This window comes from Ranitomeya variabilis, chromosome 6 (assembly GCF_051348905.1).
Source record: "Ranitomeya variabilis isolate aRanVar5 chromosome 6, aRanVar5.hap1, whole genome shotgun sequence".
NCBI lineage: Eukaryota > Metazoa > Chordata > Amphibia > Anura > Dendrobatidae > Ranitomeya > Ranitomeya variabilis.
In genome coordinates this window covers 17194682-17213817 of record NC_135237.1, presented here as the reverse complement: position 1 = coordinate 17213817, position 19136 = coordinate 17194682, and the positions used below count along the sequence as shown (strand labels likewise).

The following is a 19136-nucleotide window of genomic DNA, read 5'->3' as shown; positions in this document are numbered from 1 at the left end:
AAGGAAAAAGTGATTGATACAAAAGGAGCCGTGACCAAGTATTGAGTGCATTTACTGAACAGACATTTCAGTTGGGAACATTTCAGATTTTAAAATCATTTTTCAAGCTGGTGTTATAAAGTATTCTAATTTACTGAGATAATGACTTTTGGGTTTTCATTGGCTGTAAGCCATAATCATCAACATTAACAGAAATAAACATGTGAAATAGATCACTCTGTGTGGAATGACTCTATACAAGTTTCACTTTTTGGTGATATTCTAATTTTGTGAGAAGCACCTGTATATGTTGTAGTAATCCTCCCCCAACATACATAGAGGAGCACAATACCCAGCGACAACTGCGACTACTCACCGATGGGATTTTCAGTGCTCGGATGTAGAACTTTCGGATCTCCCAGTAACTCAGCAGGTTGCAGAACATCTTGATCAGGCGATAAAGCCAAAATATGGCCGCCATGACCAGAAGGAAGATGATCCAACCGCTCTCCTGAATCCTGTGTGTGCAAAAGAGATAAGAAATACACATCTCATTACTTATCCTGTATTATACCCCAGAGCTGCGCTCACTATTCTGCTGGTGCAGTCACTGTGTACATACATTACTGATCCTGAGTTACCTCCTGTATTATACTCCAGAGCTGAGCTCACTATTCTGCTGGTGCAGTCACTGTGTACATACATTACATTACTGATCCTGAGTTACATCCTGTATTATACTCCAGAGCTGCACTCACTATTCTGCTGGCAGATGGTGATCTTACATCACTCAGATCAGTGTTACAGCATGGCACTCACCTGAGGGCACATTGCTGGGCAGGCAGGATGGCGTCAGCCAGGGTCACCTTGTTTCGGTCAGGACTGGCCCCTGAATGTGTGTGGTTGACGGGTTTGTTGGCAAAAAGGACGTCATATTCCACACAGTGAAATAGGAAGGTGGTGAACATAACAACAAACAGGAACTGGCTGCAAGGGAGGAAAATGGGCAGAGGTTATAAGAGAAGTCCCAAGAGCTCACAAGAGAATAAGAGCATCTCAGCAGGTAATCACACATGATAGGATTAGATACAACAACTCAGCAGACAGTATCACACAGGATAGGATTAGATACACAGCTCAGCAGACAGTATCACACAGGATAGGATTAGATACACAGCTCAGCAGACAGTATCACACAGGATAGGATTAGATACACAGCTCAGCAGACAGTATCACACAGGATAGGATTAGATACACAGCTCAGCAGACAGTATCACACAGGATAGGATTAGATACAACAACTCAGCAGAAATGTTTTATACTTACACAAGTTCAAAGAAGTCGGACAGCACCATGCAGGCGAAGCCATTCTTCTGGTGAAAATGGTAAATGTGCAGCAAGTGGTCAAGGAAAAGTGCAAACAGGTAAATCAGCTCCACTGCAGCCCCGGATGTCAGTGTCGGGGCACGTGGTTATCTACGGGGTCAGATCCTCTGTCCAGACATGTCTCAGCTCTATCACTTCTCACACTGCGACTGTCACCCATTTTATTTTTAGACTCCTGAACATTAAACCTGCTCAAGTCCCCCACCACCCACCCTCCTCCCAGTCCCAGTTCACCCCCCTCCTCCCAGTCCTAATACCCTCCACCCAGTCCACCCCCCTCCTCCCAGTCCAAAGTCCCAGTTCACCCCCTCCTCCAAGTCCAAAATCCCAGTCCACCCCCCTCCTCCCAGTCCACAGTCCCAGTCCACCCCCCCTCCTCCCAGTCCCCACCCACCCTCCTCCCAGTCCTCGGAGCTTTATTTGCAGCTTTTATTAGTCCATCAGGAAGGATATCTTAGTGAAGAAGTTATCCAAGTTCTTAATGTGATGCCAGGAGTCTGGAGGGAGAGAAAGAAAAGAAAGAACCCAAATTATAGCATACAGATCTGTACCACAGCCCCTTATATCACTAGGTTCTTGTGTGGTGGGCAAACCTTTGGGCCCCCCAAGGGCTTGATATGACTGATACCTCTGCGCACCCAACTACAACTTTTTCAATTTTGTCATACAATAATAATAATAATCTTTATATAGCGCTAACATATTCCGCAGCGCTTTACAGGTTGCACACATTATCATCGCTGTCCCCATTGGGGCTCACAATCTAAATTCCCTATCAGTATGTCTTTGGAATGTGGGAGGAAACCAGAGAACGCGGAGGAAACCCACGCAAACACGGGGAGAACATACAAACTCCTGACAGATGTTGTGCTTGATGGGATTTGAACCCAGGACTCCAGTACTGTGAGGCTGCAGTGATAACCACTGAGCCACCGTGCTGCCCAATGTATTTCCCCATGAGTCTTAGGCTACTTTCACACTTGCGTCGGTACAGGCCCGTCACAATGTGTCGGGCCGACATACCGACGGACGCTGTAAAATAACTGCAAGATGTGGGCAGCGGATGCAGTTTTACAACGCATCCGCTGCCCATTCTGCAGTCCGGGGAGGAGGGGGCGGAGTTTCGGCAGCGCATGCGCGGTCAAAAATGGCGGACGCGACGCACAAAAAAAAGTTACATGGAACTTTTTTTGTGCCGAAGATCTGCCAAAACACGACGCATCTGTCGCACGACAGATGCGACGTGTGGCAATCCGCCGCTAATGCAAGTGTATGGAGAAAACGCATCCTGCGGGCAACCTTCTCCAAAACGACGCATTACGACGTATGTTACCCGACGCTAGTGTGAAAGTAGCCTTAAAAAGGTTGTCCGGGGATTAAAAAAAATAGTTGTCATCTTCGAAAAACAGTGCCACACTAATGTACATGTAGAGAGTGGTATTACAGCTCAGCTTCTAATTGAATAGGTGCTCATCCGCAGCAGCCAGTAAACAGTTTTCGGAGCTGCGGCATTCGGCTCTGTGCACGGTTTACGTCGTCTGATGCCGTACGCAGGGTGCTAAACCTCAGACCATTTCCAATCCGACATCTTAAAGATGGGTCATAATTATGGGAAAGTAGTGGAAAATCACTGAGACCGGAAACCCCTGTAAGATTTTTGCCGATCGCTGGTCGGGCTCTTACCTTTGACGGCTTCAGGAACGTGCACCAGTAAATCCTCTTCTCCCGGAGGCGAATCCTCCTCGAAGTCTTCTAACCTCTGATATTCTCGGAATTGCTCCTGCGTCTCCATCCTCAAGACATCGCCCTCCGCAGCTCAGCTGGAACACAAAGCGCCAGCAGGTCATCCGGGGGGGAATTAGCTGGAGTTTGGAAACATTACCACCATATTCACAGCATTTGTTTGTTTTCTCCTTCCAAAAAAATAAATAATTGCAACCAAATGTCAGCAAGAAAATACGTCCAGTCCTACAAACCGCAGTCTGGGGTCACTTTTCACACTTTTACTGCCTTTTTTCATCCCTGACATTTCTATATGGGGGAATTCAGAAAAAAATAATCCAGGTGTGTAAATAAAATAAAGCCATAAAATGCTGGATAATAAGCACAAATATCGTGGCAGTCTTCACAAAAAAAGCTGAGAATGGAAGGGATAAACTGAAACATAAAACTTTACAGGCACATACAAAGTTACCAGTGTACTTATTTCTAACCTCATTACTTTGTACTGATTTGTACTCCATTCACATCCAAAGCTGCACTCAATTCTCCTGGGTTGTAGATGTGGTGACATCTGACATTACTCTGCTGTATACGGTGTTAGCTGCCTTATTAGTGAGTTTCCCGGCATAGATCATCTACCACCCAGCTTTGGTTGTGACTAGAGTCCAGATCAGACACTGAACCAGCAGAGGAGAATGTTACACTGGCACGAAAAGGCAGAGGATTTCTACATTCAGCTCTGGATGCTCCCAAAAGACAATGTACCAGCAGGAGGCGAGCAGAGATGTAAAGACAAAGCCCCAAAAACAAGGCAGCAGATTTTCCTCTTAAGTGAACCACAGAACAGACACTGAACCAGCAGGACAAACTGGAAGATGTAACATTGACCTCATGATGTCAGATTTCTACACGCAGCTTGAGATGTAACTGGAGACTGGAATCGACATGGAATTTGGGCGATTTGAAACATCCAGAGCAGACAATGAACCAGCAAGGGATGCAGGGACATACGACATAAGTGCCTCCCCCCCAAAAAAAGGCGAATTTCTCAGGGCAGTTTGGAAAATGACTGTATGAGAACAACCCTGAACCAGCAGGTGATGCCGGGAGATATGAAGTACGATACCAGATTTATGTGTGACTGGAGTATAGCCCCTATGGAGTGCCACACACACTTTGCGCTCTGCAGGCTGCTCCGCCCTGTACCTTGTACTGTGGTGACCCTGGGGCGACACACATTATAGTGTCCGATCAGAACGAGGACCCGCTACGCCCGTCTGATATAAACAGGGCTATTCTTAGCGTTTCCTGGAGATCTGCGGGCAGCACTTTTCCCCGGCTGGAGCACACGGTGTCCTGGCCGGTGTCTTGGCCGGCAGCCTAGTGACAAAGTAACACAAGCCATGTGCAACTCCGGATAAACAAGCGTCACCCCGGCTCCACCGCACATTCATGTGTCACCACTAGAGGGGGCCCTAAAGTGGATGTCCATAAGGAGACAAATAAAGCTTATTGAAGAGAACAGGGCGCGAGCTCCAATCTGAAACGTCCTACAGGTCACAGTTCGGCCCCTGAGAGCAGATCTCCAGATCTAGTGAGGAAAAACCAACTTTATTTATATTACTTCAAATGAACATTTCTACATGAATCTGAACAAAAGTCATTTCTTAGGTCCCTTTTGGCACCCAGCTTTCCCAAACCCTTGAATAAATATAAAGGGACCCCATCCTTACAGTTTAAGAATTTCAAGTTGATTGCTCCAGTCACATCCAAAGCTGCTTTTCGAAATTCTGCTGGTGGTCTCTGGTAACAGCGGTTTATCTCCATCTCACTGAAAGAACAGGGAAGCAGGAGGATTGCAAGTGCAGCTCTGGATGTGATTGGAGTATAACATGATATAGCTCAGGACGAATTAAAAAAAAAAAATCCGACTGAAAACGCTGTGAAATTAGCAAATCTGTCACAATGCAGCAAAGGGTAAAACATATCTTCACTCTTTTTTCATAAGCTTCCAGATCAATTCATCACTCACTCTCCATTGGGATCCACTGGATCAAATAGATGGTTCCTGATCCCCCATATTATCGCCTTTGATTTACCTGCCAGTCTGAATCGGAGCCAGGGTTCACTATGATCCTCCTGTCCGGCCGCCCGCCGCCGTCACCTGTCTGCACTGCGTCCAGGACATTACAACCCAGAAAACACGCACGAGGCTCCACCCGGCTCACAGCGACCAACAACACGGGGTGTAATTAACCAGTCACCGGTAATCATCCGACTGGTATTCCCTGTCTATTGTACACTGTGTATGGATGAGATGTATACACTTCCACCAAAGGGTTAAGCACAGGATTTGTCTATTTATTAACCTTTGAGACCTCATAATTAAAAGTGGAAGAAAGAGCGGAATTATACATCTATCCTGCCACAGTGACAAGAAAGACAAAATGTTGTACCTTGTGCTACAGTGATAAATACGTAAGGCCAAGCACTGTGCAGAGAAAGGCCCACTGTACGCCGGGAAAGGCCCGTGGCAAGGTCAAAGCTCCACGCCAATAAAGGCCCGCCGCAAGGGCAAAGCTCCGCGCCAACAAAAGGCCCGCCGCAAGGGCAAAGCTCCGCGCCAACAAAAGGCCCGCCGCAAGGGCAAAGCTCCGCGCCAGCAAAAGGCCCGCCGCAAGGGCAAAGCTCCGCGCCAGCAAAAGGCCCGCCGCAAGGGCAAAGCTCCGCGCCAACAAAAGGCCCGCCGCAAGGGCAAAGCTCCGCGCCAACAAAAGGCCCGCCGCAAGGGCAAAGCTCCGCGCCAACAAAAGGCCCGCCGCAAGGGCAAAGCTCCGCGCCAACAAAAGGCCCGCCGCAAGGGCAAAGCTCCGCGCCAACAAAAGGCCCGCCGCAAGGGCAAAGCTCCGCGCCAACAAAAGGCCCGCCGCAAGGGCAAAGCTCCGCGCCAACAAAAGGCCCGCCGCAAGGGCAAAGCTCCGCGCCAACAAAAGGCCCGCCGCAAGGGCAAAGCTCCGCGCCAACAAAAGGCCCGCCGCAAGGGCAAAGCTCCGCGCCAACAAAAGGCCCGCCGCAAGGGCAAAGCTCCGCGCCAACAAAAGGCCCGCCGCAAGGGCAAAGCTCCGCGCCAACAAAAGGCCCGCCGCAAGGGCAAAGCTCCGCGCCAACAAAAGGCCCGCCGCAAGGGCAAAGCTCCGCGCCAACAAAAGGCCCGCCGCAAGGGCAAAGCTCCGCGCCAACAAAAGGCCCGCCGCAAGGGCAAAGCTCCGCGCCAACAAAAGGCCCGCCGCAAGGGCAAAGCTCCGCGCCAACAAAAGGCCCGCCGCAAGGGCAAAGCTCCGCGCCAACAAAAGGCCCGCCGCAAGGGCAAAGCTCCGCGCCAACAAAAGGCCCGCCGCAAGGGCAAAGCTCCGCGCCAACAAAAGGCCCGCCGCAAGGGCAAAGCTCCGCACCAACAAAAGGCCCGCCGCAAGGGCAAAGCTCCGCGCCAACAAAAGGCCCGCCGCAAGGGCAAAGCTCCGCACCAACAAAAGGCCCGCCGCAAGGGCAAAGCTCCGCGCCAACAAAAGGCCCGCCGCAAGGGCAAAGCTCCGCGCCAACAAAAGGCCCGCCGCAAGGGCAAAGCTCCGCACCAACAAAAGGCCCGCCGCAAGGGCAAAGCTCCGCACCAACAAAAGGCCCGCCGCAAGGGCAAAGCTCCGCGCCAACAAAAGGCCCGCCGCAAGGGCAAAGCTCCGCGCCAACAAAAGGCCCGCCGCAAGGGCAAAGCTCCGCGCCAACAAAAGGCCCGCAGCAAGGGCAAAGCTCCGCGCCAACAAAAGGCCCGCCGCAAGGGCAAAGCTCTGCACCAACAAAAGGCCCGCCGCAATGCCAGTCTTTGTGAAGATTGAAAATCCAACCGGAGGCTATCCACCTTTACAGAGTAAACGGTCATCTGTGGCCCCCAGGAAAATAAATAGGTCCATTACTCAGTTGGCCCCAGCATGGTAACTGGGGATGAAAGTAGACTATTCTCTGTGATGAAGACTGACAAAAAGAACCACAAAGGCAAAAGTCACTACAATGCTATCCTCTCCAACAGACAAAAGTTAGAGAGGCCGTGACAATGGTTAATAAACCCCCCCCCCCCCAAAAAAAAAAATAAAAAAAAAATCAAATCAAACAAACAACACAACACCACCACCACACCACAAGGCCATCCTTACGTGTTGGTCTTATGGACAGACAGCTGCCACCATAAGACTATCCTTTGGTGCAGAAACAAAAGTCACAACAAACAATTATAAGGCCATGTTATGGGATGAGAACGGTCTGCAGTGTCCTAAGAGAAACCTACAAAATCCCAAACAGAGATGATGGGACCATCCATAGACAATAGTTGTATATATAAATGATATATGACGTGTGTGAGGGTTAGAGCTGGTGATGAGACCGGGGCTCTGACTTCACGTGTTACCTCGTTGTCGTGCACCAAGCCACAACCCGTGGTATGTGGGGTGACTGCATTCATACATAGCTCAGGGAGCACTTCACGGATAATTAGCAAGTGACTCACAATGAGCTGTGCACCGGAAACTGCCGTCATCTACTTGGTACTGTACAGGCAAACAACAACCGCCACTCTACAGTGTATGTGCTATACACAGACCGGTGCCGAGCGGGAGGAGACCACGGAGACACCAGCAGGGGAGGTGGCCCAAAGAACTCCCATCTGTAAGTGCTGGTGGGTAGCATCAGCCTCCAATCCTCCAAATAATAAGAAGCCCAAAATATCAGATTTTCTTTCAAAGTTCCAAATGTCAATAATAAAGAATCTTAGTGATGAGCGAATATACTCGTTACTCGAGATTTCCTGAGCACGCTCGGGTGTCCTCCGAGTATTTTTTAGTGCTCGGAGATTTAGTTTTTCTTGCCGCAGCTGGATGATTTACATCTGTTAGCCAGCTTGATTACATGTGGGGATTCCCTAGCAACCAGGCAACCCCCACATGTACTTATGCTGGATAACAGATGTAAATCATTCAGCTGCGGCAAGAAAAACTAAATCTCCGAGCACTAAAAATTACTCGGAGGACCCCCGAGCGTGCTCGAGAAATCTCGAGTAACGAGTATATTCGCTCATCACTATTAGAGATCCCAAAAAGCCAAATGCGCTCGGTTCTCTATCCGGGCTGTTACAGGGGGATCAGTTAATCCATAATAGAGGCCCTTGGTGAGGGAGCATTCATGACTGACAGGAAATATCTGCAATTAAGTCTGACTTGGGGTATGGTGTTTTAATCATAACATGGGTCCTCATGGGGGTAGCAGGTGGGTGCGGCTATCTGCAACAGAGACCCTCACTCACTTGCTAGGACCCTCTACATTGGCTTCTGATTTGCCCAAAAATGCTTTTGATCACATATTTAATAAGTTGTCAATTATTGTTTTATTTCCATTTAAAGAACGGGGGTCCTCCAGAGCGAAACTCCTTTCTGCTTTATAGAGAGAGGGTTTCTTTTTTTAAGGGAAGACCACTATGCAGAGTCTTACCTTTAGGTCAGATGTTGATCCAGAAAAGTAGAGGCGTATCATGCGATTAAAATGAGATTTTTGTCATCTAGCATCCGAATGACATGCGTATGCAATCCGTTTTTAACATCATCTTTTACATATTAGAAATTACATAGATAATCACAGCAACTAATAAAGTAATCATCTATACAAAAGACAGATAGATGTGCTGTAGCTATACAATTTCACAAGCCCCCCACATATAATAAACTTGCACCCTTTAGTGCCTTTCGTGTGGCACTAAAGGGCGTCTTATTTAACCTTTTAAATACCGTATATACTCGAGTATAAGCTGGCACGGTCCCTGCATCTCCGATGGTCTCTGGGCGCTGACAGCTTCTCCCAGCGTTGAGCGGTCACATGGCACCGCTCATTACAGTAATGAATATGGACGTGACTCCACTCCCATAGGGGTGGAGCCGCATATTCATTACTGTAACAAGCGGTAACGGTGACCGCTCAACGCTGGAAGAAGCTGTCAGTGCCCGGAGAAGACCATCAGGGAAGCTGCCAGGGACCGCGCCGGGAGAAGGTGAGTATAATGGGGAGGGTGAGCAGCATTGCACGATATTCACCTGTCCTCGTTCCACCACCGGGCTCCGTCTCCGCGTCCTCTGCAGTGACGATCAGGTCAGAGGGTGCGATGACGTGGTTAGTGCGCACCCTCTGCCTGAACGTCAGCGCAGAGGACGCGGAAGGCACAGCGGTGCCCGGCAGTGGAACGAGGACAGGTGAATATTGCAAGTGCCGGGGGCCTGAGCGACGAGTATGTCATTTTTTTTTTATATCGCACCAACAGCATATGGGGCAAATATCTCTATGGAGCATCTTATGGGGCCCTTATTAACCTTTATGCAGCACTGTATGGTGCAAATGTGCCTATGGAGTATCTTATGGGGCCATTATTAACCTTTGTGTCCCCACCCCCTGTGCGCCCCCCCCCCCCGCTGTTCTGAAAATACTCACCCGGCTCCCTCGTTGGCTGTCGCTGCTTCCTGTCCTGGCCGCACCTTCTACTGTATGCGGTCACGTGGGGCCGCTCATTTACAGTAATGAATATGCGGCTCCACCCCTATGGGAGGTGGAGCCGCATATTCATGACTGTAATCGGCGGCCCCACGTGACCGCATACAGTAGAAGGTGCGGCCAGGACAGGAAGCAGCGACAGCCAACGAGGGAGCCGGGTGAGTATTTTCAGAACAGCGGGGGGGCGCACAGGGGGTGGGGACATGGAGCTTTATTTTAAACACGAAATACCACTAAAAAAATGGATTATTCATATCTTCTTTACAGCAAACGCTGCTGCACAGAAGATATGAATGGTGGCTTCAGCACCATGTGGGGGGGGACAGCGCTTACTGGAGCGCTGTCTCCTGCACGGCACACGGAGAACGTCCGTGTGCGGTACGTGTTTTACACGGACCCATTGACTTTAATGGGTCCGTGTAATACGTGCGCTCCCACGAACACTGATATGTCTCCGTGTTTGGCACACGGAGACACGGTCCGCAAAAAATCAATGACATCTGCACAGATGCATTGATTTTAATGTGTCTACATGTGTCAGTGGCTCCGGTACGTGAGGAAACTGTCACCTCACGTACCGGAGCCACTGACGTGTGAAACCGGCCTTATATGGGGCATATTTTAATATGAAGCATCTTATGGGGCCCATCATGAACTGTATGGAGCATTATATGGGGCTCCTGATTCAATCTGGATATTTAAAAACACTTTACCGACTGATATCTCAATAAATTTTACTTTTATTGGTAACGATTTTTATTTTTGAAATTTACCAGTAGCTGCTGCATTTTCCACCCTAGGCTTATACTCGAGTCATTAAGTTTTCCCAGTTTTTTTGTGGCAAAGTTTGGGGTCTCAGCTTATACGCGAGTATATACAGTACATACATAATTTAAAAAAAAAAAGACATCGGGTCCCCCCTATATTTTTTTTATTTATATAACCAGCCAAGGTAAAGCAGACAGCTGTGGGCTAATATTATCAGGCTGGGAAGGTCCTTGGTTATTGGGCCCTTCCCATCCTAAAAATACCACCCAACATTAGATGTGCAACTTCTGACGCTTGGCCTGGGAAATAGGGGTAATGGTTTATGAGGTTAATGTCAGCTGGCATCAAACCCAAGGATTAGTAATGGAGAGGCATCTATCAGACACCCCCCCCATTATTAACCCAGTAAGTTAAAAGAAAAAAAACCAAAACAAACAAATATAGTGGCCAAGTCTCATAGAGAGTAGTGTGACTCGACGACTGATGAGCGGTGTAGCTACCGTAATTAAATCATCGCTGTTCAGAGCGGCCGGGTCTTGCAGGAGTCAGCAGCTCCAATTCTGTACTGCAACCATAGGTTACTCCAGGTCATGTCTCACGAGTGACTAGATGATGTTAGTAACGTCATCGCTTGTGAGACCTGACTGGGAGAGACCCACGAAGTGCCGTTCTCAGAACAACGCTCCATCGTTTGCAGTAGAGTATCATTGGACTTCGTGAGAAGACCTTGGATTATGACGGAGCTGCAGGGATTATTTATTATTAATACAATGGTGAATGAGGGAGTGTTTCTTGTTTTTATTTCTTTACCTATTTTATGTCTTTTAGGTTCCCATTTGTGGACTACTTCGGATTCGGTGGACCACATTGGAATCCCTGGACTGAATTTTTTTTTCTTAATAAATTGGTGAAACAAGGTCTAGAGTCAGGGGGAGTTTTTTTTAAATAAAATATTTTTGTGCATGTTTTTTTCCTTTAAATTACTGGGTTAAGAATGGGGGTGTCTGATAGATGCCTCTCCATTACTAACCCCAGGGCTTGATGCCATCTGACATCAACCCCAACTACCATTACCCCAACAGCCACCAAGCCATCGGGAAGAGTCGGGCCAAGGGCCAGAATTGGTGCATTTCATTGGATGCGCTAGTTCTGGGGCTGCTGCGGGCTGGTATTTCTAGGCTGGGAATAGCCCAATAACCAGGGACCTTTCCAGCCTGATAATATAAGACCACAGCTGTCTGCTTTACCTTGGCTAGTTATCAAAAATAGGGGGGAAGCAGACGTTTTTTTTTTCTTTTTTAATGTAAATATTTAATAGGTTTAATAAGGCTAAGCACCCTTTAGTAACACATGAAGGGCACTAAAGGGTGCTAGTTTATATGTAGGAGGCTTATGACCTTCAATTTCTACAAGACATCTAGATAGTCTATTCAGGCTGTCAATTTACTATACTTGGCTGTTGAAATGTCAGGTTTCCTAGAGATGTGTGCAAAAAAAAGAATCAGAGTATACGCATGGTCTGTGTGTCTCCGATTTTTTTTCCGTACCCATCGACTTGCACTGACGAGTGCGATCTGATTCTCCCATCCACTTTCTCCTCAGTCTCAGAGCGGAGGGATAACTTGCAGATGAGCGCGGACTCGCTGAATAACATTGGTCAGAGGGCAGTGCGAGGCTTTCTTGCATTGCACTCGTCCGATTTATAATATTGTATCAGGGGTGAGAGACCAATACTGAGGGCATAAACAGCAGTAAAGCACTGGAGGAGGCCGCCCCTAGTTACGTAAGGTCAGGGCAGGGAGCGTTTCTTCACCCCTGGCCCAGATGAGGACAGCATAAATGCTGCGATCAGATGAAGAGGCAGGAGTTCGCAGTTTAGGGTCACCACATCACAAGAGTCACGCAGCGCCCCCCACAGGCAGAGCGGACTGTAAACAGGGCTCTGCTCACCAACGACAAAAGAACAACCATTAGTGTCGGGTCACAGGACGACCTCTGTCGCTCAACAGCTATTCTCAGACAAGGCGTGAGAATAAAAAAAGAAAACAAAAGAAGCAATTTTGATGTATGAAAAATAAGTGAGCTACATGTGACCAGGTACAGAAAATCCAACACTTGGAAACAATGTGTCACAGATCACAATGAAGGGAGGGCGAAAAGGATCTTAAAAATGTTGCTTAGTAGTGTGCATCTGGCTCTCATGGAATAACCATTACGGGGGCCACGTGGCTTAGCAGCAGCGCTATGGTGCACCATTATAAATGGCATGCGGGTGGCTCTGTGGATATATGCTGTACCAAGATACGGTGTTTGACCACGTTCCTTCAAAGTCTCAAATATAAAAGAAAAATTTAGTTCACCGCACAGGATCACAATAGTGGCAGGTTTGTCTGTGCGGTAGTGATGCCCCCCGTCATGCATCACTGCTGGCAGATGGGGTCCTGGTCTCCCCATCTTAGGCCCTGCTGCCCCCCGGTCACAGCACTGGGAGGAGAAGTGCGCAGCCTCATGTCTCATCCCGACCCATCCACACACAGCGCTCCCGACCTACAGCTTCTAATTACACAGCTGATCCCAGGATCACAAGAACGAGCCCAAAATAAAATGACAACCACAAGATTTAGCACAAAGGATCACAACTTATCCAACAGTTAGATACTGCAGTTCAGCAGACTGTATCACACGTGAGGATTTAGATACTTATTATTCTTATACACAGCTGTTTACCTGCAACACATGAACGTCATCACCTATCAGGTGTCTCCACTAATACCCAGAAAATTGACCTGGAAACCGAGCATTATACCGCCATAGAGTGCATTAATATGAGGAGAATGACAACTATACAGTGTCCACATAATAGTAACACACAACAACTGATCTATTCTGCTGGTGCCGTCACTGTGTACATACATTACTGATCCTGAGTTACATCCTGTGTTATACCCCAGAGCTGCACTCACTATTCTGCTGGTGCAGTCACTGTGTACATACATTACTGATCCTGAGTTACATCCTGTGTTATACCCCAGAGCTGCACTCACTATTCTGCTGGTGCAGTCACTGTGTACATACATTACTGATCCTGAGTTACCTCCTGTATTATACTCCAGAGCTGCACTCACTATTCTGCTGGTGCAGTCACTGTGTACATACATTACTGATCCTGAGTTACATCCTGTGTTATACCCCAGAGCTGCACTCACTATTCTGCTGGTGCAGTCACTGTGTACATACATTACTGATCCTGAGTTACCTCCTGTATTATACTCCAGAGCTGCACTCACTACTCTGCTGGTGCAGTCACTGTGTACATACATTACATTACTGATCCTGAGTTACATCCTGTATTATACCCCAGAGCTGCACTCACTATTCTGCTGGTGCAGTCACTGTGTACATACATTACATTACTGATCCTGAGTTACATCCTGTATTATACTCCAGAGCTGCACTCACTATTCTGCTGGTGCAGTCACTGTGTACATACATTACATTACTGATCCTGAGTTACCTCCTGTATTATACTCCAGAGCTGCACTCACTATTCTGCTGGTGCAGTCACTGTGTACATACATTACATTACTGATCCTGAGTTACCTCCTGTATTATACCCCAGAGCTGCACTCACTATTCTGCTGGTGCAGTCACTGTGTACATACATTACTGATCCTGAGTTACCTCCTGTATTATACTCCAGAGCTGCACTCACTATTCTGCTGGTGCAGTCACTGTGTACATACATTACATTACTGATCCTGAGTTACATCCACGAGGCTGAAGTTGGTTTCTTATTCGTCAGTTTCTTATTCGGCAATTTTTTCTTTTCTGTTTTTTATAGGGTTAACAACAAAAAATAATCATCACAATAATAAAACACAATGCAGCGAGGAGCCCTGATGTGAATACGCTTAAAAACGGCTACAAAAACAATAAAACTGGCACAAAAATGGGCATCAAAGTGGGCACCAAAGAGCGCTGAAGAAAGGGTTAAATGCCTTTGGGCCACTGATCTCACACTGCTGACATATAGAACAAGGCGCCCCACATCCAAACCAGTTATTTCCAGCCTGGCCCAAATGGGTTCTGGGCACCAGAACTGGCATCAAAGTGGGCAAACAGCCCATTTTCACAGATTTGAATAAGTAACTGATGTTTTTAAGGGGTTAAATGCCTTTGGGCCACTGATACGACACTTAAAATACACAGACAGTGATGCCCTGCATCAAACCCAGCTCTCTCCAGCCTGGCCCAAATGGGTTCTGGGCACCAGAACTGGCATCAAAGTGGGCAAACAGCCCATTTTCACAGATTTGAATAAGTAACTGATGTTTTTAAGGGGTTAAATGCCTTTGGGCCACTAATACGACACTTAAAATACACAGACAGTGAAGCCCTGCATCAAACCCAGGTCTCTCCAGCCTGGCCCAAATGGGTTCTGGGCACCAGAACTGGCATCAAAGTGGGCAAACAGCCCATTTTCACAGATTTGAATAAGTAACTGATGTTTTTAAGGGGTTAAATGCCTTTGGGCCACTGATCTGACACGTAAAATACACAGAAAGTGATGCCCTGCATCAAACCCAGGTCTCTCCAGCCTGGCCCAAATGGGTTCTGGGCACCAGAACTGGCATCAAAGTGGGCAAACAGCCCATTTTCACAGATTTGAATAAGTAACTGATGTTTTCAAGGGGTTAAATGCCTTTGGGCCACTGATCTGACGATTAAAATTCACAGATAGTGATGCCCTGCATCAAACTCAGGTCCCTTTAGCCTGGCCCAAATGGGTACTGGGCATCAGAACTGGCATCAAAGTGGGCAAACAGCCCATTTTCACATATTTGAATAAGTAAGTGATTTTTTAAGAGGTTAAATGACTTTGGGCCACTGATCTGACACCATTATTACATGCATTTTGATGCCCTGCATGAAATTCATGTCACTTTAGCTTTTCCCAAATGGGTTCTGGCCGTGAGAATTGGCATCAAAGTTGGCATTGATTTTAATGATTTGAATAAGTAACTGAATTTTAAGGGGTTAAATGACCTTGGCCACTGATCTCACACCACTATTACATACACAGACTGGAGACACACTAGCGATTTAAAAATCGGTCCTATTTATTGCAGGAAAGTCTGACGAGTGCAATGCAAGTGTCATGTGAGTGTCAGGCGTTTTTTGTGCGAGTACAATCTGACTTTTCACACCTAGCATCCGATCTACATCCGACTGCAGTGCGATTTTAACATGAGATTTTACATACAGAAATGTTATTAATCATTTACACATAGTTTTAAAACGTAATATTCTTCAAAATATATATATATTCTAGATAGATAGAAAGCCGGCAAATGATCAGCCACGTACATTTTAATCAGAGTGACAGGTTAGATTACGATAGAATAGAGATATACACATAGAATAAATGTGTGGTGTGTGTGTGTGTATATATATATATATATATATATATATATATATCGCTGATAGCGTCACTCTGTCCAAAGCCTTTATAGACTGCGCAAGCGCGACGCGTCTGCACAGTCTGGATCCCACAGTGTGACGCATCTGGGGAGGAGGATTGTGGCCCAGGAGATCGCGGTATGAGTAAGCACTGAACGCATACCGTGATCTCCGACGGAGAAGCAGAGACGCACCAGGAGGGTGAGTATGAAGGGGGAGGGTGAGCCATGCTATATTCACCTGTCCCCGTTCCACCGCCGGGTCTTCCGCATCCTCTGGCTGTGACGTTCAGGTCATAGGGCGCAATGACGTGGTCAGTGCGCGCCCCCTGCCTCAACAGTCACAGCCAGAGGACACGGATGACAGAGTGGCGCGCGGCGGTGGAACAGGGACAGGTGAATATCGCAAGTGCCGGGTGTGACGGGGCATGCGACAGAGCAGGAAGAGACACCACACCAGTAATCAATCCATTAAAATTTATCGGAACAGGGAACTGGGACAACACAAATCAAAGTAATTCTGCAGCGTCCGTAATTAGTCTACAATGAGTCCACACAAAGGGAGCAGATCCGGGGGCGCCACCTGGCAATCCGAAGCCAGGGAAAAGAAAAATAATCCTGGGATGGGTTTACTGGATCCAGCAGATGAGGGACACAACACCATTCCACGTGGCAGCTTTTAATCCTCCACACACGGGCACCAGGATCTCGCCTCAGCATACGATCCCAGCCCTTCGCAAGTCACCACACAATTGAATCAGCCAACACATGAGTCTATTGTTCTGTGTCCTGGGATCCATCCCTCCATGAGGGAAAGCTCCCCCTTCTGGTTGTTGACTCAAGCCTGATTACATAGCAGTCCAGGGACACAGGCCGGGGGAGGGACACGCTGTTACACCGGGGGCCTTAGCCAGCGGCGACTCCAGCACCTGACCCCCATAGTGCGCTGGTGTTCCCACCTGCTTAGGCACTCGGCGCCCAGCAAGGAGAGGTGAGTCTGTCATTTTTTTTTTTAATCGCAGCAGCAGCATACGGGGCATATTATGCTATGGAGCATCTTATGGGGGCCATCAACGATGGGAGCAGCACATGACAGAATGGGGGCGCAGGATGGGAGCAGCACATGACAGAATGGGGGCGCAGAATGGTTGCAGCACATGACAGAATGGTGGCGCAGGATGGGAGTAGCACATGACAGAATGGGGGCGCAGGATGGGAGTAGCATATCACAGAATGGGGGCGCAGGATGGGAGTAGCATATGACAGAATGGGGGCGCAGGATGGGAGCAGCGTATGACAGGATGGGGGTGCAAGATGGTAGCAGCACATGACAAGATTAGGGGGCAGGATGGAAGAGGCGCATACCAGGATGGAGACCATATACCAGTATAAATGCTCGCCACCCGGGCGTAGAACAGGTTCAATAGCGTGTGTGTGTGTGTGTGTGTGTGTGTGTGTGTGTGTGTGTGTGTGTGTGTGTGTGTGTGTGTGTGTGTGTGTGTGTGTGTGTGTGTGTGTGTGTGTGTGTGTGTGTGTGTGTATGTATGTATGTATGTATGTATGTATGTATGTATGTATGTATGTATGTATGTATGTATATATATATATATATATATATATATATATATATATATATATATATATATATATATATATATATATATATATAAACGCCAAGAAGACCAAAAACGAACGGCACTGTCTGTGAAATGAGGTTATCGAAAAATTTCGGGTTCAGGTATTAATGAATAATAGTCCTAGCATCAGCCATGCATCAAGATCATAGGTGCTCTTCTGAAAATACACGAAAATCCATGACCATATGCAAGAAGAAAGAGAAGGCACTCACCGATCTAAAATTCCCAACTTTATTTCATCTTCATGTTAAAAAAAACACTGACCCGTGGAAGCGCAAGCACAAACGGCCGTCGTCTATCCCTGCTCACAAGAACTCCGCTCCTCACTCCCCCGGCCATGGAATTTTTTTAACATTAAGATGAAATAAAGTTGGGAAATTTAGATTGGTGAGTGCCTTCTCTTTCTTCTTGCATATGGTTTTATATATATATATATATATATATATATATATATATATATATATATATATATATATATATATATATACACACTGTATATATATAGTCTTTATATTGCAGAGAGAGATACATAGAAGAATAGCTGGTAATTCATTTGTCAGCCTCTCTAAAATCACTGCTGGAGCCGACAGGATAGAAGACATGGTTTACATACACTAAGTAGATGCAGAATAGTTAGATATGTACTGTATATGTCAGTGATCAATACAATTAGTATAGTGTGTGTGCAAATTAGAGGACATGTATATAATTAATAAAAGATTATTTTTTGGGGAAAAAAAAATGTTGCGGGCTCCCGCGTAATTTTCCAATCCAGAGAGGGAAAGCCAGCGACTGGAGGCCAATGTTTATAGCCTAAGAAGGGGTTAATACCCATGGATCTCCCCAGGCTATGAATATGAGCCCACAGCTGTATTTTTAGTGTTTACTGGCTATTAAAATAGGGTGGCCCCCCAAAAATGACATGGGGAACCCTTATAAATTCCAGAAAAAGCTATGCAGACAGCTGCGGGCTGATATTCATAGCCTAGGAAGGGGCCATGGATATTGACCCCTCATGGCTACAAACACTAGCTCTCAGCCTCCCCAGAAATGTCGCATTTTTAAGATTCACCAATTTCAGCACTTAGCCTCTCTCTTCCCGCTGCCCTGTATCGGTGGTATATGGGGTAATAGTTTGGGGGTTGATGTGACCTTTATATTGTAAGGTCACATCAAGCCCGGCTTAGTAATGGAGAAGTGTCAAGAAGACACCTATCCATTGCTAATCCTATAGTTGTTACAGGTTCAATAAAGACGCAGCCAGGATAAAGTATTTTAATGAAATAAGACACTAAACACAGTTTTTCATCCTTATTATCCAGCTAATACATACAACGCCCTTGTTCTCCTGTAATTAAAAAAACAAAAAAAAAACAACAATATACCATACCTGTCAGTCGTTCTGTCCCACGCAGTAATCAATATCTGGGGAAAATACAGTTTGCAACTAGGAGCGGTGCTGAAATGCAACCGCCATGGCTGCAAACTACTGGGGAATGAGGAGATGCTGCCAGTGCAGCTACAGAGACTAGTGCTGATGTCACATAGTCTGCCCTCCCTTCCGGCTTGAACTGCAACGAACTCTGCAGCGTGGGAAAATGAACTG

The 19136-nt window shown here is 47.0% G+C and overlaps 1 protein-coding gene across 3 annotated transcripts in view; it reads right to left on the bottom strand.

Annotated features, from left to right (window-relative positions):
- ATG9B (autophagy related 9B) overlaps positions 1-19136 on the bottom strand; it is a 44168-nt gene that overhangs the window by 6709 nt on the left and 18323 nt on the right. For all 3 annotated transcript variants that reach the window (XM_077267967.1, XM_077267966.1, XM_077267965.1), the window contains exons 2-6: positions 3049-3185; positions 1819-1862; positions 1306-1370; positions 799-966; positions 356-497 (exon numbers count right to left, since the gene is read on the bottom strand). In XM_077267967.1, the coding sequence (XP_077124082.1) occupies positions 356-497; positions 799-966; positions 1306-1370; positions 1819-1862; positions 3049-3157 (528 nt within the window). In that variant the 5' untranslated portion in view covers positions 3158-3185. The remainder of the gene's footprint in view (positions 1-355; positions 498-798; positions 967-1305; positions 1371-1818; positions 1863-3048; positions 3186-19136) is intronic.